The sequence below is a fragment of the Plodia interpunctella genome, chromosome 1, assembly GCF_027563975.2.
Source record: "Plodia interpunctella isolate USDA-ARS_2022_Savannah chromosome 1, ilPloInte3.2, whole genome shotgun sequence".
In the NCBI taxonomy this organism is placed as follows: domain Eukaryota; kingdom Metazoa; phylum Arthropoda; class Insecta; order Lepidoptera; family Pyralidae; genus Plodia; species Plodia interpunctella.
In genome coordinates, this window is record NC_071294.1 from 10,678,368 (window position 1) to 10,705,399 (window position 27,032).

Genomic DNA, 27,032 nt, shown 5'->3' on the forward strand with positions numbered 1-27,032 from the left:
TCCTAGTAGCATTATGATATAGGTAGGTAGACCCATTAAATCAATGACTGGTGGCAACGACCCTGACGAGGTCATTAGTTCAATGTCCTCGCAGGACATTGGCCGCAATGACCTACTGAATTTTGCCCTGCTTGGCCAAGCACCTACTCCTGTGCAAGCACAGTGACTTTGATATTTCAAGTGCAATTCTCTAGATGGCGCTGAGATTATGTTCCCTACATCCCGATAAACATTCTCGACATTTTGTGCATTGGACATTTTGTTAATGGAACATTCTGCGCTTTAAAATGATAGCAGTAAATCTAATGGCCACTCTAATTTTGTATATCTACTTACCGTAAAATTGGTTTGAAATTTATTAGGCAAAATAAAGAGATTCTGCTACCACGAAAAGAAGTCCTGTGGCAATATGAAGAACTATGAATAAAAATAGGCGACGTTGTTATTTTCAGCGACAGTAGCGCCACGTATGCGGGACTTGTTTCGTGGTGCGGATTCCACATTGTATGTATTGATGGAATAAAAACAACAAGTCGAATTTGAGGTATGTTATATTTATCGAGTTTGTATGTAGGTAATAACTACAATAAAGTACAGAAATGACCAATGATCTATTACGATGTCATGAAATACGCTAATCACAATTCTCATATGTATTCATTGTTTTTTTTGTATACATTTTAGGCATCAGTAGGCACCAGCATGTGCCAAATTAGTCTTTAGTTTCTCGTATTTACATGAACGATAAGGATCAATTTAGAGTGTTTAGATAGGTTTAGGTACATAGGTATAATAATAGTGATTCTACTGGAGGTAGACGACTACTAGGTACATGGTTGATTTTGTCTAGATTTATCGGTGGAAACTAAAAGTGGAGATTCTTTTCATCATAGCCTATGATAAGAATCTTCAGTTTTCTGCTAAAATCAATTATTTAATTGCAAAATTATGTTTTTATTATTTATTTTTTGTTTAACTTTATAATCTGCAGGGGAAGGCAAGCGGTTGGTACCTAGGGATTTTCTTCATAACTTCATAATCTATTGAAAAATATAAAATTGTTCAAATAATTTTATATTTTCCAATAGGTAATACATTAAACAAAATCGATTAGATTCAATATTTAGTTAATCATGTATAAATTATGTTGTAGGTAAGTACTTCTCTAAATTTTGTAGTTTTAAATATTTTATTTTAAATCTATTCTTAGAAAATATTGCGTGGCAACAAGGGTGGTAACAACACGGTATGACACCGTACAGTAGTCGTCTTCCAAACTCCAGTTATTATTATAAAGTAACAATAATATTTAATGATATGAAAATGTGCTCTGTATTATTAGGAAGGCGTTGTTCTGTACGCTTTAGAAACGTGTAATGATATAAAAGAAACAAAATATCATTGCCCTTATAAAAATATTAAACTATTCTATCTTTGTAGGATGCTAAATCAGAAATACATTTTTTAGTTTGTCACTTTTTCTATTTCTATGGATTGTACAGACACAAATTTAACATCTAGCCCTAATATTGACTATTTTGAAGCTAAAGACTACCTACTAGGTATAAGATTTTAAATAAAAAGTTCAATGCATGATGATTGTAGAATTTTGAAGAGGTAAGTAAATATAACAATGATGTTGCCAGTTTTAAGTTAGCAATATGAGGGCTAATGATGAATTTGATTCGGTATACAGTTTATTTTTTTATAAGGACATTTGTAAGGTTCTTTATTCTTTCAAAAATATATATAAATCTAATTAACACAATAAATTTAAATCGTTGACCCAATGTTTCCCTAAATCTCAATATAACATACAATTTATTTCGGAAATTAGATTTAGGTATTTCGGATTTATTTATGTACGTTCATATAAACAAAACACATAATAAGGACTAGTTACATACAATTATATCATTCTTAATAAAAATTGCATTATGATTGAGCATTACAAAAGTCTTATAACACTTTGACCATAGTTGAAATTGTGAGAAATTCTTTATTAAAAGTTTTTTTTTTAACTACGTAACAGAACATATCAAAATCAAATTAAGACGATAGAATTGCAAAATTATGATTTACCCCTTTCAAATTATTGATTTACCCATTAATTAAATGTTATTATAATCGAAACGATATATTTATAGCAGCAAAATCAGAAAATAATATTCTATTTATTTTTCAGATACCTAGTAATAAATCAACTGAATATACAAGGTCACCGTGTCATGAGACAAGACTGGTTGGTGTCAACATTGGAAACAACAGGTGCACAAAGTACCTACTCAGTACCTAGGTACAATATGTGCGTAAGTGTAAGCAACAATACAATAGTGTTGGATATAAGAAATCTTGGAGGATGTCAGTCCATAGAGCAAACGATACAGTGTGGGAAATAATTTTATGATAATTTTTAGAAGAACAAGATCGTATTAAATTTTATAAATATCTCAATATAGCATAAATATATTTACACTTATTTTAAATCTAATATTTTTCATATTGGTGTCTTATTTAACGCACACTTACTTTATCCATAAATAAAATATTAGATATTATTAAAAAGACTTCTTATGGAATGGTTTTTTGTACAAAATCAAATACAAATTCCATCTTACATGACGGAAAAATACAAATCACATACTTTATGATGTGCAACCTGTCCCAGACAACCGAGCCGTTTCGCTTTCACCGCACCACACCACACAACTATTGGTAGAATTTTGACAATGTTATCGACATGTATATAAAAATACACATTTATTTACTGGACTTGAATTGAAATGGCGAAAGAACGTTTGGCAATAATGGGCCAGGCTGTACAGTCACACTCCGAGCCGCGCGCGCGCACGAGCCCAATCTTACTGCGACTAGTCTGTACATCGTACGCCTCCTCCACAATGAAAGTCACACTTTCACGCTCCGACGTCCCATTGAAAAATAGATCCATCACTACTTAAATTTATAATTTACAAATAAGGTACTCTTTTAAATCGAATTATACGATACAGATAGTCTTCACTGGTCGTACGTACACCGGACCGTTATCTAACGCCACTAACCGCTCTAGAGCACTACGTCCCATCGCATCGAGTCTGTCCGTAGAAAAACTTAATGGAATGAAGATTTATTGCTAGAATTACAAGATCACAAACGATTGAAGAGTTCACTCGCTCACTCAACAGTTGAAGGTGTTGGAATGGCTACAGGAGCGCGGGTAGTCGTCCATCGGGCGGCCGTAGCCGTTCTCCGGGATGATGGAGTACTCGGGTTCGCTGTACTCCTGGTGTTCCCGCTCGTATTCCCTGTCGTTTCTCGGGAAGCCGATTATCGTTTCCGAGTTCCGCAGATAGCCGTTCTCCTGTTTGCGGGAGTACCGCGTGTCGAGGTTGCGCTGGAAGTTCTCCGGGTGGCAGACGACGCCGTTCCGGTTGTTCTTCTTGTCGGGCAAGGACCGCAGCGAGCCGTTGTTGAGGTGGTGCGCGGGGGCGCCGTTGTTGAGGGTGAGCGGCTGCGGCGCGCGGCGGTCGATGTAGGTGAAGCCGTCGGCGGGCAGCGTGCCGCCGCCTCCCGAGCGCGGCGGCCGGCGCGCGGAGCCCGGGCCGCCCGACATGAAGAACACGCTCGGAGAGGCGTAAAGCTCTAGCTACAGCTCCGTCACCGGGATCGCGGGCCGCAGCCCGGGCGCGTGCGGCACCGGGTACTGCGACGGGTGGATGCCCCGCACGATACAGTCCTCCTCTGTTGATATTGGCTTGTGGTAATCCAGGTTTTTGCGACCTTTGTTCCACTTGTAACCCTTCAGTTTCTCTTGGACGCTCTTGCGCTTGTATATTATTAACACTAATGTCATCACAACTACCACCGCTCCGACTATGGCGGCGGCGATTATGGTGTGTTTTCGCGTGTCGTGTAGCACGCAGCCGAGATCGTCTGCGTTCAGAGTCCTTAGATATTTATCTTTCAAGTGCTCGGGGGCAGCACACTGGACTTGTGTAAAGTTGCTCTTGTCATTCAGCAGTTCTCTGAGCCACAACAACTGACAGTCACAGAATATAGGATTATCCGTTATATCTAACTGCTTTAGTTCTTTTCCGACGAACGCCGTTTCACTTATGCTAACGATGGCGTTGTCTCTGAGAGAAACATGTTTCAATTTGGGCAATCCAAGCAGAGAACAGTCCTCGATTGCGGCTAATTTCTTGTTATTCGCTAACACCACAGTCTCTAAATTGACATTGTCCTCAAAAGCTCCTTTTTCCACTCGCTCGAGCTGAGTGGCACCTGTTATATCTAATAACTTCAGGTTTTTTAAGCCTTTGAATGAGTGGCTCTCTAGTGCTAAAAAATCGTTCTGTCCAATGTACAGTTCTTCGAGCCTTGTGAGACCGGACAGCTGATGTGTGGGCACCACGCTCAGTCTGTTTCCGAAAAGATTGAGACTCCTCAATCCCGGCAGACCCATGAACGCGTTGTCGCTGATATTGAAGAGACCAGCTCCATTCAAATCCAACACTGCAAGTCTGTTAAGGCCTGCAAAGGCGTCATCAGGTAAAAAAGAGAACGCGTTAAGGCCCACGTGTAACTCAGCTAGACTTCCTAAGACGCTGAAGGAAGTTGTAGGTACCGAACTTAGTTGGTTGTCATCCAAGTAAAGAATCCTCAACGCTGATAGTCCAGCAAAAGCTTTCGGTTCAATTCTCGATATTCTATTTTGACCTAAATTTAGTTCTTCCAGTCTTGGTAAATTGGAGAATACTCCATTGGTGAGTTCCTCTAGGAAGTTCCGTTTGAGGTTAAGGACAGTTAAAGAGTTGAGCCCTTGGAAGGTGGTGTTGGTTACAGAAGAGATTTTGTTGTAGTTGAGGTGTAGCTCTTGCAACCGACGCTGGTACGCGAAGCTGTTCGTCGGGATGTTGACGAGATGGTTTTGGGATAAGTCAAGATGTTGCAGCTCGGCGTAGAACTGCATCGAACTGTCGATGGTTTTGATTTTGTTGTTGCGGATGATGAGTCGCTGGATGGAGGGGTTGAGGGCGATGGGGAGGACATCTAGCCGGCTCTCTTCGCAGACTACGACCAGAGTGTCATCGTTGCAACTGCAACCGCCAGGGCAGTTAGCCAGCGCGGCCGCTCCGCTGCGCCACGCCAGGAGTTCAAGGGATATAAGCAGCACCTGAAATAGATAAATAGCAAAAATGTAGTAAACTGATAAATAAATCATTGTATCAACGCATTTGACTGATAAATTCCGTGTGAACAAGTGCGCGGATAGATAAAAGGAAGCTTGCGCGTAATTCAATTTCGTTAACGCCATTCCATTAAGAATGAATAGAACAGAGCATTGTTTAGGTGATGTTCGCGTTTAAGTAAATTCGGTTAAACATTTGTATGATGTCTCAAAAAAATATATGTTTAATAAGATGAAGGGATACGTCGGAGTTGATGGCGCCCCGTAAAAAGTAAAATGGAATCAATGCAAGGCGAGCGAGCTTCGCCGGGGAACGCAAAAAGGAAAATAGAATGATATTGGAATGGGAATTTGCGCAGTTTTAATTTATTAAAATGCGCTCCGGCGAGGCGCCCGGGGCATCTTTGCTTCAAAGACTATACTTTCATTACATTTCCTCTTTTCAACAATTAGCTGTGAGATCCAAGCAGGAGAGGTGATTCAACTGCGGAATTACAAAGTCCGCTTTAATTCTGTTACCTCTGCTGATGGAGCAGCGTCTTGGGGAGACAAAGTCGAGCTGTTTGGCGGATAAACTGCTTTATTAGCATTTTATAGAACAGCGCTCAGATACCGACTCAATTGGATAGCTGAGATAGCATCCAGTTTTATACAACTCGTCATATCCTTTAAACATTGTTTCTTTTGAACAAAGAACGAAGATTTTGATTTTTTTATTTTATTTGATGGTTTATAGATCCATAAACAAGTAAGATAAACTGCAATATGATATAAGCGTCGCAGAATATATTCCGTTGTACTGTACATTACATAAGGCCTGGTAACGACAGTCACATTTCAATTTCAAAAGAGCGCTCACGGCGCCGCATTTTTATCCGATGTTCACAACAAAAGCTGCATCCGCAGCATTTTGCATCCCATTTGCACATATCTGTTGTCCCATTTATAGGCTCGGTCAGATCCCCGGTGCAAATCAGAGTCAAAATTCGATATGCGCGCAGGTTATACGCAAACAGTGCGAGCGTTTTCGTTTTTGGTCCGGAACTACGGCAAAATTTCCGTTAAAATCCAATAAACTGGCCGTTTCGACATATTGCTCTGGACGTTGAGCGATTTTCCCGCGTTTTGCTGATACCAGTTTTTGGTCTCGGAAAAGGAGCAGAGGAACCTGATGGCGGCCAAAGGTTTATTGCAATTTTTGGTATATTGTCATGGTATAAAAATTCAATATTTATTAAACTGTTAACTGGCTTAGGTAAATATCATTCTAAGTAATGTTCGCGTGGACTTTGAATTAGTAAAGACCATTTTTTCAGCGAGACGGCATAACAATTACACAATTTGCATGCCTGTCTTATTACCCACCATCGTGTGTTACGCCCTTTTTATGTACTTATGTAGAACACGGAATTTGTGAGATTTTTAATAAAATAGAAATGGCTAGATGCGTTATTTTGTTGCGGTCTGACGCAGAGGTATTTATTATATAAATAAAGTAGTCTTGTCGCATCTGTTCGTCTATATAAATACGATAAACTCAAAAACTAACGGACTGATTTTTGTACGGTTTTCATCAAGAGTTATGATCCCTTGCCTTCCTATAGGAATCATTTTGGTGTACAATTATATGGCCATAATATTAGATAAAATAATATGTGACATAATATGTAAATTCAATGAACGGTTTTTACCAATAGATTGTGTTCCTGAGGAAGGATTAACTGTATACTTAATTTATTATAGTGTTACGGGCCTATAGTTATCATACAAAAGGCAACAGATAGTACTTCTATTAGCCTTAATATTCAAATTTCTAGAACGGTCAACAGCACATCAACTTACCCACCATGAACGTCTATGGCGCGGTAATAGCGACGAGTTTGCAATGAATTTGGGTAGGTTGATGTGCTGTTGACTGTACACCCGGGTGAAATAGGAAAGGCACTTTCATTACAACGCAATAATAGCTTATAATGCTGAAGGACTTTTTGTGCGAACCGGCGCCTTCGTATTCCGAGTATGATGTTGGGTAATAATCGCACATACGTGTGCAATTTATGACAATGTTTGCACATGTATATACCTACGTATTAGTTTTTGCCCTCGTTAATCTCCCACGGGAAAATTTATTTTTCCGTGATGAGTACCCTATGTCCTTCTCCGTACTTCGAATTATATGTATGTGAAATTTCAAGAAGATTGGTTGAGTAGATAAAGTGTGAAGAGCTTAAACAACCAAACTTTCACATTTATAATATTTCAGTTGGGATTAGTTTTTAAATGTATATTTATTGATGTATCATTAATTTATAACTATGGTGAGACTACATATGTCTGAATAAGTGAGTTTTTTTTTTACTGTTTGACGTTTTATTTACTGTATTTCTATCTAGTATGTACTTTTAATTTTTTGTTTGTTTCAGTTGATGTAAATAAACTTTTTATCTTTTTACCAATTCACAATCATCTCATCAAGTATTATACAAACTCGTCGAACAAAGTTATTACAAGCTGCCCTATTAGTCCATGGCTATAATTGTGATTTTTCTTAACAATTAATATATTACACGGTCCATAAAATATATTTATTATTTATACCAACTGTAAGTACAGCACCCCCCCCCCCCCCACTACACTGTATCGTTAGTATCCCTTGCACTTCGTGCAAATTTACGACCGTCATTAGAACTACAGTCTGCGTACGCAATTTTGAACGTTCATAAAATTCACACTTAACGACTTTCTGTGGCGACTTAGTTGCGCGACTCCGCGCAAATTCATCGGGCTCTGATGTATAGCACTTTCAAGTTTTGTGCCGTAAAACGCACTGTTGACGTTTTAGTGCTGGCTAGGTGACATTGTAGTGGTATTAAGGTGTTTTAAAACCTAAAATAGGTGCTTAAAGATAGCACGTTACACGTTTTAACGTCAGTCCATATTGTATTACAACATTATCCTCGTTAAACTGGAAAAAAAATCTTAGAAATCTCCAAAAATGTTTCCGTACAAGCAAAACTCGAGTTTTTTTTAAATAAAATAAATAGAAGTTTGTAATGTTTTCATTACGGAAAAATGTAATTTAGCAGAGACAACAAATCATGTGAGTCCAAACGTAACGTAACCTAAAATAACAATCCGAACTCGTCTTTTTTTTAATATAAAATAAAAGAAACCAAGAAGCGTATCAAATATGATTCGCTTACTTTATCAAAAGAATTGCCAGTACTCTCGGATGTAACACAGCATGCATATTCGATCTGTTGACCAGTCGTATAACATTCTAATTTGTTGATCTACATTACGTGAAAATGTAGTTCAGTAAATTAATTAAGCTATATAAACTGCATTCAGTGACAAGGTTTAATTTGCTATTCAATTGAAAGTTTCTTGAAAAAAAAAGGGGGGAAAACTGCTATACGGAAAGCTATATTAATACTGAATGTATCGAAAATAAATCCTGATCCCAAATTGTACGCACACTAAGAATAATAGCTATAATGTTAAATGCGAAAGTAAGTTTATCAGTTCCTTCTTCAAGCGTTAGCTACACTTCCAATCTTCTTGAAATTTTACACAGTTCTACATTTGCTACTAAAGATATTTTAATTAACAAAAATAAACCTGTGCGTACAGTATAAAAAGAAATAAATTAGTTAATAACCATTTCCTTGGCGAAACCAGGGGGACTTTAATTATTTCAAATTTCACAGTCCGCCGGCTCCGGTGGAGTCATCAATTATGGCACTATAGTTATGATTTGTTTACTAGAACGTTCTAGATTGTCTGCGAGGGTTTATCCTCTATTAAAATGCAAATATAACTAAGCCAATATGTTTTGATTAGGGTTCTTGGATCTCGAATCTTGTCATAGCTTATTGGCTGACGTTTTTTGTTCATAAATAAAAATAAAATTAATAAATATATTAGGACAAATCACACAGATTGAGTAGCAGTAAAAGTAAGTTCGAAACTTGTGTTATGGGATACTAACTCAACGATACCATATTTTATAACAAATACATATATAGATAAACATCCAAGACTCGGGCCAATCAGAAATAGATCGTCATGACCCGACCGGGGATCGAACCCGGGAACTCTCGGTTCAAAGGCAACGTTACCACGTCACGTTACCACTGCGCCACCGAGGTTGTTCATAAATATAGTTTCAACGAAATAGAATAGTAGGTAGGTAAATCCTAACCTGTTTTAGTTTAATGGTCCTCTAAATCAACAGTTTAAAAGTGAATATGATCAAATTATACTGATTGCTGTAATTTTGGTGGGATTAGGTAATACAGATCTAACCACAAGTGGAATCTCACGACATTCTGTCAACCCTAAAGCCAAGCGACGCGGGTTGGCTAGCGGCGAAACGTTATTCAAATTTGGAATTCTACGGTTTTGTTGATTAAAAATTCGAACAGCGTCGGGGCGACCGACTGAATTACAATATCACGGAATATCGTTATGGAGTTATTAAAATTATCTCCGTGATTTATGTAGGCCTTATTCAGCCCGAAAATAAAGTTCGGTTTAAAAAGGTCGTGCTTAGTTTTAGCAAAATTTGTAGGCGTATTCGGCGAGGGCCGACATTTTGGATATCTAGAATTTAAATAGAGTCGCGTAAATTTAATAATGTAAATAGGCACTTAGTATTGACAATAATGTCACATTTTGTCTTATTTTTTTTATATTATTATTTTATTTTATTTATTTGGGCCAGCAAACGATTACACTCATAAAACTTAATCTAGGTTGCTATGCAAATAAAGTTAAAATAAAAGTACGTCTTTTACCGACTGTGCAAATTTGAATATCTACCGACGACCTCGGTGGCGAAGTGGTAAAGTGCTTGCCTCTGAACCGAGAGGTCCCGGGTTCGATCCCCGGTCGGGTCATGATGGAAAATGAATGATCTTTTTCTGATTGGCCCGGGTCTTGGATGTTTATCTATATATGTATTTGTTATAAAATATAGTATCGTTGAGTTAGTATCCCGTAACACAAGTCTCGAACTTACTTTGGGGCTAGCTCAATCTGTGTGATTTGTCCTAATATATTATTATTTATAATTATTATTTAATATAGGTAGTATGTTCTGATTAAAAATGCTAAATGAATTAAAATGTTTGATGCCGGCCATATCACGCGCTATAACAATGTCGCCACCGTCGTGCACCATAACAAGTCGCTTCTCAATATAACAAGGAGTACCTACAGGCTCAAGGCCCCTACATTCACATAAGACAACAAACAAACCCCAATACATACACTTGCGGGCCAATAAAAAGGGGCACGAGAAACGTTCGTCCGAGCTATTGTGCGAAGGAAGTAACCGCAATGGCCGCTCTTGCATATTTGATTCGAAATTCAATTTTTAAAAAGACCGCCATGTCCTCGCCTCACGTCGACTGTGACATTCTACGATAAATTATTCCTTTAATGGAAATTAATTTGCTAAATATAACTAGATTATTTGAATTAAATTGGTCATTTCTAGTAAAATAATAAGTAATTCACAGTTTATCGTTATTTTATTTTATTATCTATTTCCATGTTGGTATAGTAAATGTAATTTTCATTTTTATAAGTTATTAATTTGGGTAAATATTTTTTATCAATAACTTCCTTTTCCATTTATCAATTGTCCAGATTCTAGTTGAAAATCGTTTTAGACGCCCCGTGCAGTTCCATGTGTATAATACTATCCTTCCCAGCCTGGAGCCATATATTGTCTTCCCAGGTAGTCTTCATACATAATTTATGACTTTAATACATATACACGATGTCCTATTGACCCTACCCGAGTCCTGTGTGCATACGACCGCACCAGTGTACACTTGGGGCAAAATAGGTCAGTTTTATAATTATTTATTGATCCATGTCAACCCTATAGGTACATTGAAGGTTATTCACGTGACAATATTGTAATGCAAATCCTTGGTACGCGTATTCAATGTATGGTACGCGTATTCAATGTATGGTACGCGTATTCAATCATAGGCGCATGAGGAAAATGGCTACCGAATGATCGACCATTGGAAATTGCTCATGTGAAAATTCAGCCTTAGGTCTTATTGGTTTCTACGGTGATCTAACTATAAAAGGTTTATCAAGCAGTCTCAGAACCTCAGCAGCGATCTCTATAATAATATTAAAGTAGTATACTTCACAGGCTTCACAGAGTCAACACCTTACAGTACGTTTGCTATTAACATATATCATGTAGCCCAGATACCAGCCTATAATACCCAATATAGAGAAATCGACATTTAATCAACGTTCCTGGCAGTACACAATAGTTATATACCGACATAGTACAAACGCATGCACATTTGCTATGCGCTGTACACGCTCCCGAATTAATTAATAGATGATTGGTTTAGATATCGCCGCATGAGTAGGCGGGGGGCGTTTAGAATGTTAGTTTAGTCACACTTCATTATCGTTACTGGGGACTCTTTATAAACCTAGGACTGTCTTTAGAAGGGTTGTTTTGCTAATTAATTGGATTGTTAAATTTGTGCTTCATTTAACCGATTTCAGAGTAATTTAGGTAGAGTCGCATTTTTGTATTGCGTTATGGAAATGTCGTACATGTTGACGAGGCCTCTACCTTGTCAATATGTACAATATTTTAGATTTCACATAGTGATTTTAAAAACAATTTGATCCGTGTTTAGATTTTAATTATTTTTCATACAATTAATCACATTAATTCGGAGTTCGGATACAAATAAACGAAATGCTTTTTTTAAAATTATAAAATGAAAACGCTACGAACCACGCACATATCCTAATAACATTTTACAATAATGAAATCCACAAGCGTTCCCAGATAAAATTGAAATAAATCACTCGTATCATTCCCGCGCTATCCAAGCCCATAAATCCGTTAAAAAATCTATTTGGCTACAAAATAATTCCGTTACCCAATATTCAGTGCGCTACCAATTACCATCGCAGGCCAATAAATTCCGATGGAAATATTGATAACGTTACGCCGTACAAAATGTACGGTGTTCCCCGTAATTTGTCCATACGTATACCGAATAACAGTAACGTTTTAAGCAAAATAATCTATTTGCGCGACAAATCGAGCGAACAATTAACGGACGCGATTACGGCCCGAATGTGTTCCGAATTCGAAAAGCAATAAATGCATAATGTACTCGTTTGCTGGACGTTTGTCAGCGGCAAATGAAGCGGATGCAAAAAGGTATTTTGGTTCCAACATAACGAGACCTCCTCTCGTATCGGCTTGGGCATTGAAATGTATGTTTGAAAGAGTGGTTGTACGATGTGTGTGCATCGAAAGATTTCGACCAAAAATGCTGATACAAAATCCAATGTAATGTGATCCTTGCTGTATTAAAATAATACAGATTTCCGTAGTTCTCACTAATTGGTCAGGTTGGAACGCAAATTCGCGTGTTCAATAGTGCGTGAACCGCGTGATTGTACGCGTTGGTAAGCATGCGTTTTGTTTACGATTCGTAGAATAAAGTCTTTACCGATATTCCAGCTGGAAATAATTGGTAAAACGGAGCTTATAACTTTGATGTTTGAAAATACCTCTCAAAAGAAAAATAATTAATTTTGCACCAAAGATAGGTAGAATGAAGTCGACGAAAATTGAGTATTTATAACTTTTGTTTAGTAAAGATAAATCACTATATGATTAAATACATAAATGCGTAAATAAAGAATATTCATGATATGGAAAAGCATATATCAGATACTATAGACAATTCTTATACATACACTAAACCTAATATATACATACCATAAACGTGCTGGAAGTGAGGAAGGTGGCAGCACTGTGCGCGAACCGTGACGCCATCTGCAACAAGGAAAGTCGAATTAGCACGCGAATTCAAACCGAATTGTTTGAGTTGCAAATTTTGCTCGCAAGTGTATAATTTGGAGGAGGCTGGGCATTACCACAGATTATACAACACTTCCAGTAGACTGATGGGTTTCTACCGGAATCAAAACTAATATTATAAATGCGAAAGTAAGTTTGTTTATACTTCTTCACGCTCTATCTACTAGACCAATCTTCTTGAAATTTTGCATACACGTAGTTTGAAGTATGGAGAAGAACATAGGGTTCTCGTGGGAAATTTACACGCGCGAACCAATTGGCAACAGCTAGTAGTAAATAACAGTATCAATTTTATGCCAATCTGTTCCATGTCATATAATTTTTAAGTAATATTTGCAAAACGCATCCGCAATTTCCCCCCGCCCCCCGCCCCCCCTTTGCAAATGCTGGGTTCTCACAGAACCCTCTATTATGTCGTTAGGGATATTTATAACAATTTTATTAAACCAATCAGTAATGTGAGGGACTATAAAGGACATGTCACACTGACAGCATTTACGGACGAGACACTTCGGGCAAATAAAAGCAATCATATTTAAGTCATATTTCAATGGAGTGCTTATTTTTTATGGTTTCGTATGACATTCATAAATATGTATTTTTTTTTTCTTATATACTTAATTGAAATCACTAAAATCATATTAGAAATGACCAATATGTATCTCGTTACTACGATCTTCTATTTGTACATCATATACATAGATATATATTTTTTAAGACTCATTACTTCATCTATTGCATAAAAAACAATCAAAAGTAAAAAAAAAAAAAAACACTTCAATTCTTCCCTGGCCGACTGTTCGTAGTGTGACAGGGCACAAAAATCAATCAGAGCGTAATTACAGGTCTTGATAAAAAGACTTTATCCTTTTTATACCAATTATACCGACGCTGTTCGAAAGGGGTCATTAGATCTAAATAACCTGGTTACTATAGTTAGTTCCATAGTTGAAATGTCACAGTCAACATTAAATTATAGGAGATTATATATTATAAATACTTACTGTACACGTTGTTCATATTTGTTTTTAATTTGTAGAATGAAAAACGAATTAAATAAGCCTGAAATAAATATAAAAATAGGGAAGAAAAAAAAATCTAGATGATAGAATCTCTTTTTCGGTTATAACTATAACTAGCTACGGAACTATTTATCAAAAAAAAGTACTAATGGCAATAGAGTAATTTTTTTTTTCTAGAAATTACGTCTATCGTCTGGGTCTTTTTAGAGAGAAATCAATTTTATGAATGCTGATAGAGTTATAGGCTTTTAAACTTGTGTTATAAAAAGCTCGAAGCGAAATTTAAAACTTGATACATCAAGGTTGCAATGTTACAAAATATTGGTTTTTATTTCGCTAAAACTGAAAAGACAAAAAGGTTAAAGCAAATAAGAAAATTGTAATCGGTATTAAAACGGTTTTATATGGTGAAATATTTTAAGCCATTCTTTTATTTTTCGCGAAAATTGTGGAAAAACAAATAGTTATTTGTAACAATACATATCAATCGTTTTTTTGGCAACAATGTCTATTATACTGAATAAAATTTTATGAGGTTTTCACAATTCTAATTGACAATTCAATGAAGTAATACTGAAACTAAAGTACTAAGGTACGTATATAGAAATATTTTTTCACATACAGTTGAAAAGCAACTTACCACCAATAAGTTTTCACTACCAGAATGAAAACAAATTACTCATACCGTTTAATTTACTGACAAATTTGTTTAAATCATTGTAACAACACGTTAAAATATTGACAGTGCTTTCCTACAATCCATCAAAGTCAGCAGAATTGTATAACCTCAAAAATCTATCAACAACAAACAAATGACAAAACTCGTCCGCATTATTATTCACGAAGTCATTTCGCGAGAACGCTCGCAAAGCGAGAGAGGGATGGAGAACATCAACAATGTGAAAATAATAAATGCTAACAATTTTGAGGTCGCACTTTAGCGAGCCCAGCATACGTTACTGTCGCCGAAGCGTTGGAGGTTACCCTACCGGCGCGAAGAATTACGCAGGCGTCATTAGTTAAGCCAGCATTGAATAACAAAGCATTCGGAAGCCTCAAGGCTGATGGAGGTTTGAATACTGGTATTTTCAGTTGGGAAATTCGTAGGGCAAGTTGTTAAGTTAAAACTTTCGGTGGTTTGTTTGTGGGTTGCTCCGCCCTCGGTCATTATTGCAGTGAGCGTGCGAAAATTCCGCTGAAAAGTAATTTGCTATGTCACTAGTAACTAAAAGGAAACAGTGCCAGTGTTTACGAATGCAAAGCAAAGTGGCCGTAATGACTTCGCTAGTTCGAAGCAAAAAACAGTTTTCTTTAATAAAAAGACGCTTTGAAAGTTTTTCGGTTCGCAACTGGCCCGCCATGTTGGAATAATGAGATTTTTCGTTCTGTCATCGCTTCGGTATCTATATTTGAACGTCTATTCAAATAGCACAATGCTGTGACAATCTAGAAAACTAATTAATTATCTACGCTTGTTTGTGTTATAGAAAATAATGGTGAAATCTCTTTCGAGAGCAAGTTCCATTATTTCTCAATATAGGATACAATAAGTATGTTACTTTAATGGCGTTTATGTTCAGCAAAAGAAAGATGGAACGCTTATGAAAGTAACTATCATTGTAATAAAAAAAAATCTTGACTTATCACAGTTGACACTGATATTAGGTAATTACACGGGTAATTATGTTATGGTAACTATCGACACATTTATAGACATATCAATGTGGCGATAGCTAACATAAGTCTCGAATGATGAAGAAGAACTCGTTGAAGAGTTTTAAAACGATGTGGATCTGCAAAACGATTCTGGAAGGTGAAATGAAGCTATACGCCTCTCGACGTAGACTGGAGATTGCAGACCGTCCTAAACACACGAAAAAGTGTTTCAATTTGGCGTTTGTTACGTTACACAAGGATTAGATATTACAATCATTCGCTCCAAACAAAATGTCATGTACGTAACTTGTATAGATATCCATATAGTCTACATACGTATAGACTGATGAAATGACATTTATACATGAGCAAATTGCGCACATTTAGTTTTTCCAGTCCAGATGATGAAATCAAGAGCAGATTTTTATGATAGAAACCACAGAATCAGATTCATACGGAATTGTACCGCCAGATCATCAAAATTATTTTTACTTTTATCAAATTGTAGGTATATATTTGTACTAGCATTTAATGTATTTATACAATGGTAAAACTTGTCCGTATATTAGTCATACATTCAATTTTATTTACGCAGCTCTATTCTGAACTAGACCTTAGTGTAATGTGAAGGTTAAGTGCGCCCTTTGAAGGATACGTGACGTATATCGTTGGGCTGGGTTGCCATTCCGACATTTTTATTTTTATAGTGTTTACTTTGTTCTTTATTTGGGCAATTTTTTTGGGCCTCTCCCGTTGACCTAATCAAAATTTATGACCGTGTTTGTGAATTACCTTAGATCTTTGGGAATTGTGGAGTGACATGCTTGGTTCACACAAGCGATGTAAGCGTTATATATATATACATATATACTTTATTTTTTTCCTATGTCTGGAATTTGCATTTTTTTTTAATGTACGTACTTACTTCATATGTAGGTACTTGCTTTTGATATTTAAGGCTAAGAATTAGCTAGGCAATAAGACAGAAGAGATAAAAATGAAAAAATCTAATAAATTCCATGCTAATCTAGGAGGTTTAACAAATTCAGCTTAATCACGTTGTTTCCCTTTCATATTTACGCCTCAGGAATATTTAATGCAAATATTTTAAACCATGGCTCTTACGATTATATTTGCCCTTGGCTATCTGTAGCTGACGCCGGTTTAGCCGGGTTTATTCTGGTTATAACCGGTTATGCCCAGGAATCCGGGATATTGCGAGGAACTAAGTTTTAGGGCGAGGATTTCTCGCCAAGAATCGAGATGAAAAATAGTAACGCTGGCTTTGTGAAAATTACGCTTATTTTATGCATTGGATAAATATTTTCGCTTACATTTTAGTAGTCCTCGATTTCTGTGCGACTCGCGTGCGACTTTCATGCGACAATTGAAGCGAGTGATTTTTGTCCGACATTGAAACATTTATTATAGATACGATATGGAATATTGTAATTTTTTAATAATAATTGAACGAACCATCTTATTTGTCACACTGCCTGGACATTATGAATATCATGGTGTGACTGTTGGGAAATCTTTTAAGAGATTTGTTATAATAAAAATAAGTTTTGTAGTTAATAATAGTGGTAAAACCTGTTTTAATTGTTCTGTTCCCAGTCTGCTCAATAGGTGAAGAGCTTATTAATAATGCCCAGTCAATTTGATTAAATTTCACATTGTCCTTTCATTTGGGGCATTATTCAAAGGGCACAAAGCGCTATTAAAAATGCCCGCGCAACTTACAAGTTAAAATCGAAGACAAATGTTAATTTTATGGCGTACAGTGTAAAATTTTCTTTACAACCATATTTAATATAACGTATTTAGTACGATGTACATTTGCATTAAAAATGCAATGTATTAACATTAAATTAAAAATTACTAAGCAATTATGATCTCATTAAACGGTTTCTGGTCCAAGAATTGAGATCGATAATTTTCGATATTTCTACTATTATATAAAATACTGACCAATTAATTAAAACGCGAAACGTGGGTTCCAGTTAGTCTTAATTAAATTAACCGCTAAAATTCCACTTTTCACGTTTATAACGTTAAAATTATATTAACGAACAAAGCGGAGAAATATTCGCTTTGAATACATAAAATAACAAAAGAAGCGTAAATAGAATATAAGCTATTATGTTTGAAGACAAAGCGAAGTAGTAGGTAATCACCGGATCTCGTGTATCAACATTGTTTTTATCAGAATCCCGGTTTACGGGGCACCGGCGAATCCCGCAATCCCGCAAATTAACCCGCGCCACTGGAGGTGATCCCTAATTTTCAGATACATCTCGGGAATAAATAGGGGATTAGGGTGGCGCGCGTAAATAACTTGACGTCACGGCGCCAGGCTACCAGGAGATAAGAGAGGCGGGATTGCGCGTCGAGAGATCCTTCTGGCTGTTCGGCGCGAGTTACCAATACAAGCGAAAAAAAAAAAACGGCAGCTATGTAACCTGGTCTAGACCATAAACACGAGATTGGATTCGAATAATATTGTAAAAGTTTGGACGTGATTATGTTCGTTACTCTAAAATGCAAAATCTACGGGACGAATTTCGATGAAATTTGGTACAAGAATGGAAAATGGATGTAGGTATAGCACATAGATATAAATAGCACATGAAGTTTTTCCTTAAAATCAACACAATAGTGCAGCTCCTTTATAAAATACTTATACTATTTTAATGAAATAAAAAAATATCACACGAGGATTTCAGTTGCTGTCAAAATATGTGCTTTTCACTGTAACTATACAAAGTTACATCTTGAGTATATGTTTATACCCCAGATGTTTTAAATTCAAATCGCTATCGCCTATCACTCACGCCACACCCTACCATACTGTTACCGTCTGAAGTGTTACCGTATGAGTAACAACGGCTTTTTGTCTTTCACAATAGGCTTTTAGCGAATACTAGAAACTGCGTGTACGCCGATAGCCTATTGTTTGTAAAGTTACGAGGTGAGATACGTAAGTGTTACGGTTAAATATGAAAGTTTGTATTAAGTGGAGAGAAATGTTCCTTCAAAAGATATGATACGGTAAGAAAGATTGTGTGTAGATGTAGGCAAATATAGTATAATACTTAATAATGTAGTTAATATTTATATATATAGATAGTTAAGGAAATAACTTGGTGTTCTATTAAATTGATTTTAATTATTTTTAATTAATTAGCTTTTGCTATATTTTTAAAAACGGAAGTGTAACGGTAAATTGTCCTTATAATCAAGAAATGTGATATAAAAATTTGCAAGAATTTGCCTATTTAAAGGCATTTAAATGAGCATCTCACAACGATAGTTCAAAAAAAACGGTTACACGATAAAGAACTGGCAACAAAAACTCAAAATATTTCAAATTTAGAAACATTAAAAACGTGCGAGTGCGAATGTTAAACATGTCTCTTTAAACGCAACATGGTAACATAATCTCAGATAGAAGCGCGAGTCAGATCTGTAAAACCTAGCTGTGACGTTACACGTATAAACTTGGCTAACCTCGGGATCCCGTACCCTGTTAGACGGTCGTGATATAAATCCCAGTGCCCAGTCGCTGGTTTACTGCCGATCGCGATCTTTAGTTGCACCTAACTCAGCTCTGCAGTTAAAGATAGTAAGTAGGCTTTTTAAAAGATTGAGCTTGAACGTAAGACTGGCCTTTTACGGTAGCGATTTTCTATCAAGGTAGGTTTTCTAGGTAGATTTTTATCTTATAGTTACGGAAATAGTTGTCTGTCTGATCAGCTGTGACAGCTATAATCCTTATACATATTATAATATAAAAACGTATTATATATACCTCATGAATATACACAAATCTTCTCTTCCACCACGGACCATTTAAATGATCTGTGTTTTCTACTTAATCCAACTACAAAATGATTTTTTTAAAGACAAGTCTTCAATATTATATTTATACCCAATTATTCATAAATAAGTTAAAACATATTTTAAGCTAAAGTATGTTTTGTCATTGTCGCACTTTACCATAATTGACATTGACAGAACGAGACAAAATATAGTTTAGTATGTTATTTGTTATTACTAATTATGGTAAAGTGCGACAGTGACAAAACATAAGCTAAAGCTTATGCTTTAAGTTTTTATGAGGGACAGATTTAGTACTTCGACTACCCAATTAAGTACATATTACTTCTTTCGACATCTTTACTTCCAAGTTTTCAACTTAACATTTGTTAGGTTTTGTTTGAAGAACTTCTGAAGCGCCCTCGAAGACAATAGGGCTTGAAAAGGGTCATGTCTTATCGTCACGTGTAAGGTCTGGTAGAAATTTGAAAGTTGTTTAACTTTAAAAGCCCTTATACACTTGACATAGGAAATTTAAAACATAAATTATGCCTATCTAAATACCACTTCATATCCTCACGTGGATGAATAAACAAATATTTAGGTGCAAGATCTACATACCGGATGAAGAAATAAAAACAAAAAAAATTTTTTTTTTTATTTCCGTCGCCTAACTTAATTTTACAAAATAAAAAATTGTCAAGGCTTAATAGTTGGACTTATTGCTACATTTATTATCTTACAGCCAACCTTTGGGTCCTCAACAAATCCATTAAAGCAGTGATGTGTTTTAAATTTTGTCCCAACAGTCCCAAGACTGACCTCTTCAATGCCAATAAATTCACACATTGTAACCTTAGTGCACAGGTCCGTAGCTGCTGCATGAATCACACAATTCGACCTCCCAAGCCCAATAATTGTGATAAATTACCTTTTATCCCTTGTCGAGACTCGTGGCAGACTGTGCTAATGGCGAATACTTGAGAAAAGGGCCCCTATAAAGAACCTTTCGGAAACTCAGTGTTAAGGGCGTAGCACTATGAGTGGAAAAAATTATAGAAAAAAAGAGAGATTTCAAATCAGAAAAATCTAAATCTGACACAAGTAATGGCCACTAACATTTTAAAAGGAAACAATAAGAAAAAAAAAGGAATCAGGATGGTAATGTGTTTGTAAAATGTTATTGGCTGTATGGGCTTGCTTTTCCATATATGATAAAAAAAGTAATCGAGTTTATTTATATTTTTTTAATTGGAAAGTATTAATACTTATGCCATGATTATTAAAAAAAAAAAATAACCTCGTGCCGTGCCGTCATATCGTAACATTTTTACAGTTATTTGATTGCATTTTTAACTTTGTAAAAATAATATTATTTGAAATCGCGAAGAACTGAGCCCATCACAGCCAGAAGGCTTGTGTGATATCTGTCGGTAGAAATTAGTTCATTTTTTGTTTTGCAGCGATTTAAAATCGTTACTCTATGAATTGTTCAATAGCGCATGTTTTAGCACAAATATTTCATGAAATCTAACTCTCATTCTCATTTAAATCTAACCTCTAACATTCACTGCATAACAACATAAAGGTGCATTACATTACATTGCACAATACGTAGTCGTTTTTCAATGTACCGCTGCATGGACGTGCAATGAATACAAAAAAGGATTCCTACGCGCTTTCTTGAAAAACAGTTTATATCAATTATTTTAGTGTTGCCATGAATATGTTTAGAATATTTTATGCAAATGCCGTTGTGTGTGGGAGTTTGATGTTGTTTTTTTTTGACTCCGTGTGATATTATTTATGTTATTGTATCTATATTTTGGATTTCCGTCGTATATTATTTTAATTGGATATGAGTATTACATAAATCTCTTCACAACTTAAAAATAATGAATTTTTTTCCCGAGTTTTGCACATTCAAAAATCTTAGATTCGATTTTGAAATAACTTAAGTATTTCTTAACTACAATACGAACTGATGGATCTGATATATATGTTTTATAAAATTTGGTGAAACTATCCTTCTTTATATATGTAGATAAAATCGCTGACAAACCTCACTCAAGCATAATAATGCGTCTTAACTACACGCACCCCATTACGTGCATTTAACACCGTAATTAGCGGTTAATTAATGAGTGGCAACCCTGGCCAGTAACAATTGAAATCTGTTATCATACAGAGTCAATTTGTGTGCAATGGTCTGCGGCATATCGGCTGACCCACTTTGACGAGAGCATATGGCAAGCGTTTCGGTTCACGTATGGTTTAATTATATAATCATATCTCGTCTGTGGTTATAATTGATGACAAGAAAGTTGTCAGAAAATTGTAAAAAAATATGGTCTAGATAATATATAGTTATGATTATTGTGATAATTCATAGACAGACAATAAACATTTTACATGTTGGTAAATAAAATCAATAACAAAAGGTTGTCAATTTTATTACAACCTTTTTTGTATGCTTCGGTAACGGTACTCATTTTACCCAAGTATGCTTGAATTTTAATTATATGCATACCAAATTTCATCAAAATCGGTAGAACGGTTTAGCCGTAAAAGCGAAGCAGACAGCAGACTTTCGCATTTATAATATTAATATAGTATGGATGGATGGAAATGTATTGATTAATTAACGTAGATTAAATACTACGTAACCGAAAGCTAGGAAAGTGATAGAATATAATATTATTTTATCAATAAAACAGACAAAGTTGCAGACATTTTTCAAAAACTAATTTTCAATTTAAAACTGAAAGTTCCACAGTTAATTTATCACGAAACTAATCGCATGCAAACTCGGGGAGTTGAACCTCATTTTTAAACTCTCTAATGAACCCAGGGGCAAACAATAAAAGTGCAGTAAAAGAAAACTCCAAGATTGTGAAATTCACAAGAATAACATTTTGCGTTTTTAGCTCCCGGTCTAAAAGTACGGCCTTTGGGAAATCAGAGGTGGTTGGCACGGGATGTACCTACAAATTTCACGTTACATCTGGTTATATAATTTGCTTTACTGCTGGGAGAAGAGGGCTGGTTTAGTTAACGATAGTTTACCTTACCGCAGGTGCATGAGACAACCAACAGGAACATGAAATGGGGAAGTGAATAAAGAGATTGTTTTTAAATTTTTGTACGCTTGTACATTTATCCTATGCCCATGGAATTTCGGGGAACATTCATTTAGTGCTAATAATATATACCAAAATTTCAATTTCTTTTTTTGTCCACTAGTTTCAGCTATGTGCTTGTCAGCGACGAAAGATTTTTTAAATTAATTATTTGGATGGACTGATTTTTAGAAGCTAGTAATTATTCATCTGTACAGTCAACATTTATAATTAAATACCTTAACCTCAATTTGCGTCAACCATAAGATTTAAACAAGCTTCATTATCAACTTGAGAAAATAATTCCAGATAGTATCTCTATCCATTTCCATTTATGTGTCGCGAATACACCCAACAAGCTAGAACGGATCAAAATTGAACTTTAAATCCCGAGTGAAGAAACAATATATTTGTATTTGTCATGTCACAACATTTTAAGATGTTGACATATTTATAACACGCCACGCGTGGATTTTGATACGCTTCCCCCTTACCCCCTCTTCCCAGGCGGAGATGAATTGAGTATAAATATTTTATGTACACCTTGTTCTGTCATATTATCTGTGCTTAAAGATTTCCCGTTGTTCTCCCGCCGTGATTTGAAATTATTTAAATCTTTTGTTTTTCGCAAATGTAACTAGCTGAATGATTTTTTTGTATAATTTAGAAAAATGTCTATTTGTAGTCTGATTATCTCTGAATGTTTATGTACAGTCAACAGCACATCAACCTACCCAAATTCATTGCAAACTCGCCGCTATTACCGCGCCATAGGGTTTCATGCAGGGTAACCTGAAGTACAATGTTTATATTATGTGTCTCAGTAGAAAGATATTTTCTTGTTCCATTTTGCACTTTCCGCTACTTTCACAAGATCACTCTGTCGGTTGACTGGCAGAATAAGTCCTAGGCTTTAAGTCCTCCTATTGTCTTATAGATAAATGTCATCATTTATTAATACTCGGCGCAAATATCTACTTTGGATAGCATCGCAGTGGCACGGGCAGTAGAAATTAGACGACTTAAAAACGAATGGGAGACCACGTAAATTGGAGAAAAAGTAGGAAAGTGGATCTTGGAATCTGATGGAAATTTACCAGAGTAAGAAAAAAAAAGAGATACGAGTTATATAATCTGACATTCGACTTAAATCAACTATAGGGAAAAATTAAAACAACATTAGAAAAATTTGTGATAAGAATAATTGTCGCTGTAGTCACCTTGTGTAATTACTTACACGGTTTCCACACAATACATTTATTAAATAAAAGCCATTAATAATTCCAAATCTGTAATTAAATCTGCTAATCCAATTACGCTATCTTAAGCGTTATCTATCCTTAATACAGTCGGGATAAATATGTATGCATCTGGAATTAGCATTTTATCTCTTATACCATTTGGTATTCATGTATACGACGCAGTGCATACCGAGTGGCATAGTGAATTAATTATAACGCAGCATGAGTTTCCTTTTGTGTGTTTTGCGGAATGACCCTGGTGTGTGGTGGAAATAGTGGTGTTATTGAAGATTTGTTTGTTAGCTTTACTGTGGTCAGTTTTGTTAGAAAGGATTTTTCAAGTCATAAATTATTATTATAATAAAATTCTTCAAGTTATTATTATTATAAAATAGAAGTCACCATAGTCGTATCTATGTCGTAAAAAATGCCACCCTTTCAACTATATACAGCCAGATAAATGTTTATCAAAATCAAAATCAAATCATTTATTCAGAAATTAGACCTTCACAGGCACTTTTTCACGTCATATTCTAAATTAAATGACGTTTACCACAGCTACAAACTACTAGCATTTCGGGACGTTTATTTATTTATTGAAGCTCTAATGTAGAAAATTAATGAAAATACAATTTGTACTTGTATATTATGCGGACTTAAAGTTAAGCTTTATCCAGCAGTCATACAGATAATTTTATGTGGGTGCAAAATATACTATATACATTTTTTAGTACGAAATGTGAATAAATTTTAACGACTATCAAGTACATAGAGTATTTACACGATGTCCAAATGATGGTATTTTTTTAAATAATTGAAAGCAAACAAAAGGCTCCCCGCTTCGCCTCCGGTCCGGACCATTAATGCAACGAAGGTTTTAAATCTTCGTATGAGCGACACAAACAAATTACCAACGAAAACACGGTCGAAATGAAACAAAAATATATCCGGAACCGCGGAATTTGTTACTGTAAGACAATAGAAGTGTTGCGGTATTTTAGGATATTTTTATTTTAACTTCTTGACACTGGAACTACGTGAATTGGGAGCTGTAAACTGACAATCCATAGCACACAACAGAACACTATGGCGCTCATTTGTTTCGGAGGCCAAGACTACATTAGAGTCATTGAGCCAGAGGAGTAAGTAACTTTTTTACAGCCAGTTGTCATTCATAAAACATTATATTTTCCTGACACTTGAACGTTACTTTTTATTTAAAAAAGTTACCGGTAAACTAACGAAATCAGTTCAAAACATAATTAATATCAACAAGAAGTGTTGTGGACGTTTTGTAATACCTGATGTGAACTGCATAATGCGTTTGAAATTCCGTAATTCACACATTCAATCGAACAGAATTCTCGCTCAAATTTAAAATTTCGATTTTCAAAATGTTTCCGTGTAGCAGATAGTTTCGCATAAAAGACGCGAGTGTGTAAGAGAGATGGCACTTCTATTTGGCTTGTTACTATAAATTCATTCGCCGGGACACATTCCCTCATAAATCACGTGTTTCGTTTACAAATTCAGAATAATGGAGTATTGTTTTGGCGGAAACTCGTCAAAATTACGTCAATATTAATTTGAAACCGCATCTAACTTGCGGTGTACCAAACTGCCATGGTTTGTTGGACACTCGATTGTAATAGAAGAAACATACAGGTTGTTACAAAATGGTCGTGTTCGTGAATGAAACACACATAAGGACTTTCTTGGCACTATTAATCGAGTGGTTTGCCGTTACCTCTATTTCAGACACAAGTTGATAATTAACCAGAGTACAGTCACGACGTTTTCCTTCACCAGAAGCAAGTGGTGGTCGATGAAAACTACTACACATTAGTCAGATTGGTAAACAAACTCATGTGGCATGAGTAGGATTCGAACTTGGGACCTTGCGGTTCACAGTCTATTAACCATTACACCACTACCGCACAAAATACATATACGAAGTGGTAAAATACCTGTGTTGATATTAATTAAACTTCGCACAAGGATCCGTCCAAAGGAACCTAATCTTTTCACTTCGTATGTTCGCGATATTTGATCTTGCAACAGAGCTGGTTTGATTTTCAAAAATTCTTCAACCCAGATTATTTATTTATTCAAATATGTACTTACTTCAATTAAACATAGTCTGGAATGAGAAAAGCCCGTTGATAACCAATTAAAATCAACTATAATTTTGGAGTTAATTTTGTCACAAAATACTCAATAAAAAATTCTAAATTGGCGCTTTGTAGTTTTTAATAATAGCGGAATCTGTTCCCCTACTCGTGCAGCTAGCCGCGATCCATGGGAATTTATCCGGAAAATACCGGACAAAACCGGCTTTGTCTCTGCTGTATCAACCCATTAATAACATTACAATACAATACAGCGATCCTGTCACCCGGGAATTAGATTTGTGAAAACATAATGCTGCAAACTCCAAAATTATAAGATTATTGAACAGTCAAACGCAGATTTTGACGTTATTTACATAAAGTTTACCTTTAGAATTCAGATGTGGATACATATCTGCAGTTGATATATTCAAGCAGGAATAGGGTGGTTATTATTGAAAGGATTTGAATAAACCTTCAAATCCTTTGTTGTGTTGACCATGTTATGTTGAATGAAACCCTCATGTTAAATACTAATAATCATACAACATCTTCCCCTTAAAACTTTAATGGCATTTCTTTCCCCTTAAGGAAAATGTAACTATTAAAAGAAAGAACAAAAGGTTTCAACGACTTACAATATAGTTAAGTACACAATTACTATTTTATTAGACTTAGTATTGAAATGAATAACAAATATGGAAAAAATAAACGACCCAACCTAGCCCTATGAAAATACACGGCTTGACCTTTCTTGTCGTCACGTGTCGACACGCTGACTCGTCTATTCACATCTTTTTATCTGACTTATTTGGACACGGGTGGAGCCGAGCACAACCGCTAGTTAAGTCATATTTTTTCCTTCAGAGGGCCACTCTGAAATATTTTCTTTCGAGCAAAATGGTTTATCTAATGAAAGCTTTGAGGTAAATGAAGATGTTAACGTAGTATATAATGTTATACAAAACAGGTGCGGATCTAACGC

The 27,032-nt window shown here is 35.6% G+C and overlaps 1 protein-coding gene across 5 annotated transcripts in view; it reads right to left on the bottom strand.

Moving 5' to 3' along the window:
- Positions 1-533: 533 nt before the first annotated feature.
- LOC128674194 (chondroadherin-like) overlaps positions 534-27,032 on the bottom strand; it is a 236,589-nt gene continuing 210,090 nt past the window's right edge. For 4 of the 5 annotated variants that reach the window (XM_053752610.2, XM_053752636.2, XM_053752627.2 and 1 more), the window contains exons 6-7: positions 12,981-13,037; positions 3,498-5,176 (exon numbers count right to left, since the gene is read on the bottom strand). In XM_053752610.2, the coding sequence (XP_053608585.1) occupies positions 3,647-5,176; positions 12,981-13,037 (1,587 nt within the window). In that variant the 3' untranslated portion in view covers positions 3,498-3,646. Of the gene's footprint in view, positions 5,177-12,980; positions 13,038-27,032 lie in introns of all 5 variants that reach the window. The other variant, XM_053752646.2, reaches the window with a different exon arrangement.